General features: G+C 49.1%; 1 protein-coding gene across 1 annotated transcript in view; it reads right to left on the minus strand.

Moving 5' to 3' along the window:
* Positions 1–854: 854 nt before the first annotated feature.
* Strip1 (striatin interacting protein 1) overlaps positions 855–7,476 on the minus strand; it is a 19,479-nt gene continuing 12,857 nt past the window's right edge. The window contains exons 13-21 of the mRNA XM_031375137.1: positions 7,166–7,237; positions 6,579–6,653; positions 6,295–6,392; positions 5,222–5,348; positions 4,927–5,027; positions 4,197–4,263; positions 3,640–3,744; positions 2,917–3,121; positions 855–1,782 (exon numbers count right to left, since the gene is read on the minus strand). Coding sequence (XP_031230997.1) covers positions 1,535–1,782; positions 2,917–3,121; positions 3,640–3,744; positions 4,197–4,263; positions 4,927–5,027; positions 5,222–5,348; positions 6,295–6,392; positions 6,579–6,653; positions 7,166–7,237 — 1,098 coding nt within the window. The 3' untranslated portion in view covers positions 855–1,534. The remainder of the gene's footprint in view (positions 1,783–2,916; positions 3,122–3,639; positions 3,745–4,196; positions 4,264–4,926; positions 5,028–5,221; positions 5,349–6,294; positions 6,393–6,578; positions 6,654–7,165; positions 7,238–7,476) is intronic.

Consider the following 7,476-nt stretch of genomic DNA (forward strand, 5'->3'; position numbering starts at 1 on the left):
ACACTTCCTTTCTCAGTCGAGGCTCTCCCATAGATTTAAGACCAAGACCTCATACACCTTACCTACAGGGAGCTTCTAGGAATTACGAAAAAGAGCAGTCCTGTCACTAAAATCACAAGGAGATTAAGCCTGAAGAAAAAGAGGCCAAGGCTGGTATCTGACCCAAGTGAGGGTCTAGGACTTAAATGGACCCATATTTCCCTTATTTCTCCCTTAGCCATAGGAGACACCTGTGCTCTCCATCATTCTCCCACCATGGAACTGATTCCTGATAGCTCCAAACACACAACTATCCTCTTTGTCCCAAATACCTCTGTCCCACTGAAGACTCAACCGACTTTACTAAACCTAGCTCTAACTGGCTTGACCGAGGACAGCTATGGAATGTCATCCCGAGACACTTGACATTTCTACTGAAACTACAGCAAGCCCCGTAGTCAGAAACACTGATCCTCAGCAAACCCAGACCCTAAAGCAATCTCAGACTGACGTGGGTAGATGACCAAAGTACTAACTCCTCCTTCCCTCTACAACAGGTAGGAAAGGCAGGAAGGCAGGCAGGCAAGAGCTTAACAGGTGGCCTAGCATGCTGGAGGGAAGAGATACTTTAATGAACTGCAATTTTCAAAGACCATATTTCTAAGAGAGAATCATGTAGCCAAGGCTGACCTAGAACTTGTGATTCGCCTGCTTCTACCTCTCCAGTCCTGAGATTACAAGTGAGTGTACCACGACGCCTGGCTTATGCAGTGCTGTGGATGGAACCCAGGGCTTCTTACCTGCCAAGTAAGCACCGTAGCACCTGTGCTACATTCCCAGGCCCAGAGCCTGCATCTACAGACAAGGCAACAGGGACAGCTTTGCTTTTTTTTAATGTAAACAGAATACACAAACACATTAAAAACCCCACCATGACACAAGAGATCACACAGAGTTTTGTATATTTACAGGTCATGGCCATCGAGAGGAAACCAGCACCTCTGGTTTCGGGAAGCCCCACTCCACCTTTGACCACATCCAAAACCAGGGTGCAGAGGCTGTGGTATCTATCACTTCTGGACAAAACTCAGCAGGATGCTGGAATGGCACGAGATACCCCTAGAGCACAGCCAAGGTGCTGACTCTGTTCTTGGCCCTCATGCCAACCGTCCTTCTTGACCAACTGACATGCCAAAGTTGCTCAGGGGTCAGCATGACCTCAAGATACAGCTGCTGATGAGAAGGGATGCAAGGCCCATCTCAGCTTTTCCCAGCCGAGGGCTAACTGTGAAATGAGTTCCAATCAATCATATCCAAGAGAGGAGGGTAGAAGCTGGGGAAGTGGAGGAAGAGTAGATCCCAGCTTGGAGATGACTGCTCCTGAGTAGGATGCTGGGAACCCACCAGAGGCTAACCTGGGTTCACTGGCAGGCCCAGGGCTGGCTGTGGAGGACCAATGGAGCTGTGCTGCCATCTGGAGGGGAACAGGAGCACTGCAGCAATGGTGAGGACAGTCCCTTGGGTGTGAGAGAGATAAGGTCTTTTTCAGCCCTACTCACTGTAGCAGCTCTTCCCAGGAAATGGGCTTAGAGAAGACCTCCCTTTCTAGCCATAGGTCATAGTTCATCTGGAAGTCCTCAGGAAGATCTACCCGCTGGCCCAAGACGCTCTGCAGGCAATTGTCCACTGGCAAGAAGTCAGGGTTGCTGTGGGTCCGATCATAGCGCCGGGCATTGAAGCGTTCAATGTTGGCACGGAGAGCACACTCCTCTGCCTGGAAGTCCCATGGCCGGGCATCAAGATCTGGGGCAAACCAGAAAAACTCCATTAGGAGTCAGCCCTATAGCAGCTCTCCTTGTGTAAGAGCATGATTTTAACCAGAAGATCACCTCCAAACCCTATCCTCAGGAAGATGAATAGAAATTCTTTCCCAGCAGAGGAGAGTCAAATATAAGAAAATTTATAACTCTGAGAAAGAGACTTGTTCCCCCAAACATGAAAACTCCTTTTAAAGCACAGTCTCCCCTTGGTTCTAGGGACAGAGATATAATGCTGATACTCCCTCATCTGTTCATCCTCTCACCTCCATGAAAAAATGTCATATATCCAGATGCGAGGTAGAGTTACACAGTGATGTAACTGCAACAGTGTGACACAGCAACACTAGGCAGACAACAGTGAGACTGGGAAAAGATGTCTTAGATATCCAACAGTCTACAGGGGCCCAGGAGCAGGAGGCACCACAGCTAACGCTCAGGGACTAAGTGTAGCTTCCCTCTGTACCTGTGCAGTCTATGCTCAGGCACAGGCACACTGGCGAGCATGGGCACCTGTGGCTGCTGAGGTCTGCAGAACTTCTGCAGGCAATCCTCAGCAGGTACTGAGGTTCCACACTCTGTCCTGGAGTCTTGGGTGTGACAGAGACTGGGTGCCAGCACACAATGGGCTTGAAAAGAAAGCTGCAGACTATGGGACCAGGGAAGTGAGGGAATGCCCCTCCCTGTCTTAATGTTTGATTTCATTCCTATGGGAACTAGAAAGCTAGTCGGAATTTTACTCAGGGGGCAACAGCATAGGATGGATATGTTGAAAAGATTACAGGAGCCAAATCTGAGGCCAACAAAGGAGGAGAAACTAGAGGCAGAGCCAGTGAGGATCTATTAGATTTAGGCAGCCAGTAGGCAGCTGCAGGAGGGATAAAGAGGGGGCAGAATCTTAGAGCAATTTCTAGAAAAGACAGGATTTAGGATGAAGGGACAGAGAAATAGATGGACACAGATACTGAATAGTTTCCCAAAGTCTTCCCCAGAGCCACTAAAACTAGGTCCAGGCCCTGCTCAGTGCCTATGAGCAGAGAAAACTAAGGTACCACAGGTAAGGAGTCCAAGTCGTCCCTTGTCCTCCCCTCTTCCACTCCTGCATCATATGTGGCCTCACCATTGCCGTACGCCCAGTCATCGTTCAGCCGGTGCCGCACCTTCTGGTAGATGGCAGACATCGTCTTCATGTTGCTCTTGCGCCACTGTCGCCCCAAATACTTGGTCTGCACCTTGAGCAGCTTCAGCACGTAGAGCTGCATCATGGCCTGCTTCACCTTCAGGGCGCGCTTCAGGATGGGCGCCGACTTGAACACCACCAGCATCTGGACGGCCATGGCAGCAGCAGAGGAGAGAAAGCAGTAAGTGTGAGTGCCAATACATGGTCACTTAGCACTTCTGGGGTAGCAAACAGGGCAACGAGCCATGCAGTTTCTCTTGAACTCACTAGTTTGCTGGCACATGGAGCTTTAGGTACTAAAACTAGCAGAGCTATAGGCAAACCACAAAGGTTGGTCACCCTAATTACGGGTCACTCTGTAATCTAACTTCTGAGAACTCATGGACCTTCCTTGTTCCAGAGGCATCCCAGGGCTAAGGTGGCTCCTGACTCCTGGCTATCATTTCCCACCCAGGATCAGGAGGATCAGAAAGTGTCTGTGATTGGGGGTTTGTTTCAAGGCATGACTGAGAGTCTCTTCCAGCTTCTGGTTGTACTCATCAAAGAACCAGATGTCTGCAGACCTGAGCAAGGGCGATGCTGCCTGGGAAGCCCCACCCTGAGGACCACACCCCAGATAAGGCAGGCACAGCATGCTCCAGGCTGGCTGCAGCACCAACTCACCATGGTCCTCGAGTGTTTCCACTTTGTTAGCTTGTTCAAGATTCGAAGCAGATTGATGCAAGAAAAGAGATTCCTCCAGCAAAACTGGTTGTTGTCACCAGCTTCCTGCAGGAAAGCCAGAGACAAACACAACCATCGTGGCTGTGAGTTGCTCAGCAGCAGCGTTCAGAGGCCTTGACCCATTTCAACGACTCTACCACAGAACGCCCATCTAACAGTCACAGGGGAACTCCACCCACACGTTGACAGAGCATCCAGGACTCAATAGACATTTCCTGCAGAGAGCCAGAAAACTAGGCAGCAGGGCCCCAGACTTCAGTGGGAAGATGTAGGCAGCGTGAGTGGGCAAGTTCTAGGTCAGCAGCCCAGCAGAACACGCCCGACTAACTATACACTCAATCCCCAATTGCTCTGCTCCACAGTGTCCCTCTCTCCAACTCTCTGGCCATTTCTGGTACTTTAAAAGCCAAAGGTGACCTCTTCTAGAAGACAACTGTTGTGTTGGGGGAGGTAACACTCATATCAAAGGGACAGCCAGAGAGATCTGGGCCACTCACCAGACTCTCTGCAGTTAGCTCTGGAAGCTCATTCACCACGCAGTGAGGGTAATCCAAGACGGAAATGCTACAGAATGCAAAAAGACTGTGAGCAAAGGCTGGATCTGTCAGAGCAGCCATGACTGAGCTAAAGAAGTAGCAATCTACATTACTTGCTCTAACCTGGTTTTCCTGACTATAAGATGAAGAAATACCTGCTACAAGACAGTATGTACAGTCTCTCTGTGACTGAATGAGTTTGTAATGTAATTAGTAACTGTAAGAGGCAGAGACACTATTGCAGCTTTTCCCTGAACATGAATCTGGGAGGTGGGGCTCAAGACAGTTGATTTATGCCAAGCCCTCTTAGAGGCCACAGCTAACTAGACCGTTCCCTAGTAATGTCTCACACTGACAAGCAGGTGCTACCAGGTACAGTGGGCACAAGGTGAGTATTAAGAGTACACAAGCATCATCATACAAAGCTTTGCCATGCACAAGGCCAAGCTCTGTACAGAGAACTGGAAGGGAAAGGGAGGAAGGACACAAGTGGTGAGTGATTCTAGAGCTTAGGATGAGAGCCTCCGGATCAGACACAAAGTCATAACTGACACACTGTCATTCATCTTGTCTCCTGAGGCCTGACAAAATGTTAACTCATAGAGGTTTTAAAAAAAAAGTCTGCTTTATAGTCTCCATGGAGAGACAGCTGGAAGTCCTGCCACCTGTCTTGGTCTCTGGTCCTTATCACCTGTTCTTGGCAGTGATGTAGGACATGATGTTTTGATTGAAGAACTTCAGGATCAAAGGGATGCAGTTGGCAAATACCAGGTGCTGGGCCATGTATTCAAACTGAAACCAACAGAAGAAAAATAAGCATAGCCCTTGCTCTCTTTTGTCTAGAAATAAAAAGCCTTGGTTGGAGGCCCTCACCGTGCAAAGCTCAAGTGGGCTCAGAAGTGAAGCCCTACCCTCTAGGGCCAGGGGAGTTGCACTGGCTGGGGCCCTGCCCAGCCCACAGGAAGGCAGCCAGACCCGACAGGTACCTGGTAGATGTGGTTCAACTTAAAGTGCTTGAGCAGCAGCAGCAGCACAGCAGAAATGGCCTTAACGATGACCTCTTTGTGGCGGTTCACATCCACCCCCAGCTTCATGCTCTGCAAGACTGTGGTGCTAGAGACACAAGTGCCTGGGTTAGTCACCAGCATACAGCACCTCCTTCCTGGGTGTCCACAGAGGAAAGGACTCCAGAACCCTCAGGCAAAGGCCCATAATCCACACCTGATCTGTTGCTTGTCACTCTATTAACCTGAGTTCCCCAAAGTGTGCTCTGCAGAACACCAGTATGTGGGGAAATTTCACTCTACAGTGGCAGGTTGGAAGATACTGAAGTTAGATTTAGGAAGCACTGAATTATATCTGTTTCTTAATTCAGGACTTCTCATTGCAAATCTTCAGAAGAAATGCAGTCAGTATTTGATCATATTTCCTAGGATTATCAAGATGGCCTACTGTTCTGTGAACTTCCCTCTGGTATGAGCCAATCCCTGCCTCTTTCTCACCTGACCACCACCACCACCACCACCACCACCAGACCTGGGGATCAGGTCAGAATAAGGCCTGGGTCTGTCCTCAATGTAGAATATGGCCTCAGGCTGTTCTCTTGAAAAGACCTGCCAGTCAGAGAGGAAGAACAGCTAAGACTTTCACTCTCTCCTCAGGGTTCTGCCTGCCAGTTGACTGGTCAGTAGGAGAAACTCCACACAGGAACAGGCTCGGTGGTGGCTGGCAAACCGACCAGGAGTTACCCATCCCATGAAAAGTGTGCCAACCACTCTAGAAGAAGGGCTCTGAGAAAGTCTACTGCCCATCTATTTACAAAGGAAAACTGTCATTCCTAATTAACTTACAAGTTCACTCAGTGACAGCCTGTGTTGGCATTTAGGCCAAGCCATCTCTCTACCTAGTGAAACCTATCTAATCGATTCCTTTGTCTGAATCAGAAATACCCTAGACTTCACCTGCAGCAAAGCTGGGCCAAGGAAAGAAACCCACCCATTCCTGGGCCTGCCCTTCCACCTTCCACTCAACCTGTTCCACTCACAGCACTGATACTCACGGCATCTCCTCAGGCAGAACATCTGCCAGGATGTTAATCGAGTCTGTTTTGGCTTTTGATGTGGGAGCTGCAGCCAGTAGGATCTTCAGGAGGGCAATCTGGGATAAACAGACCACTCAGATGAACATCAGAACCTAGGACCATAATGAAGCCCTGAGAAGTGGGACTCCTGAGGGTCTTCAGGTGGCAGGGGCCTCGTAGGGTGAAGGAGACCAGCCCGTGCTCCTTCATGGTCTCACCACAGGTGCTTACTGAGACAGAGGTCTGAGACACAGAGCACTCACCATATACTGAGGCAGGCTGGGGAGCAAGCCTTGATAGAGGGTTTCTGCAGGAACTTGTTCAACTTCCTCTTCTCCCTTTAACACAAAACCTATGCTCAGGCTACAGTCTCCTGAGCCAGTTTACTAGCTGGCTGGAATAGAATCTCTAAGTATCAAAATGAAGAGTGACGTTGGTGACACAGACAGGAGGATCTGAAACATATGGCATCCCAAGAATGTCATTTGGAACAGTTTAACTAATTCTTCATAAGGTACCACAGTCATGCATGCTAGCAAACACTGGCAACCCAGCACCAGTAAGGCTGAGAAAAGTGTCTGAGGTTATCTGGGATACAAACAGATGTTATCTCAAATAAACAAATAGATAACGAAGAGAGAAGGCACTAGCCTAACACTGGTCTTCTTTTACAGGTAGGAAACAAAGCACAGAGAGATTGAGTTCTATGCTCACGGTGCCATTCGCAGACTGAAAGAAAGACATGGATGGGAATCTCTTCAAGAAGAGGCCAACTCCTGGAGCAGCCTTGTGGGCCCCACTCTGCTCACAGACTGAGAGTAGCTGGGGACTTTGTGGCCTCTTAACTCACCCCTGAGAGAGGAGAGCGAAGGTATTCCTCCTCCATCTGTGCCTGGACCTCTGCAATCGATGTGTACTTGTGCTGGAAAGAGAGGCAGGAAAGAAGATGCTGAGGGAAAACACCCTTCCTCTGGCCAGACTCCCCCTCACCTGGCAAAAACCCAAGATTTTATTTCAGTCTTCTGAGAGAGGGCTAAGCCACAACAAAGATTCCTAACTTAAAACTGCAATCTACTTCTCACAGCCTGTGTGAAAAGCCCATAGTGGTTAGCGAAAAGCAAAATAAAGAGGAAAGAGCTTTCAGAAGCAAAAAAAAAAAAA

This window comes from Mastomys coucha, unplaced genomic scaffold, assembly GCF_008632895.1.
Source record: "Mastomys coucha isolate ucsf_1 unplaced genomic scaffold, UCSF_Mcou_1 pScaffold16, whole genome shotgun sequence".
NCBI classification, from domain to species: domain Eukaryota; kingdom Metazoa; phylum Chordata; class Mammalia; order Rodentia; family Muridae; genus Mastomys; species Mastomys coucha.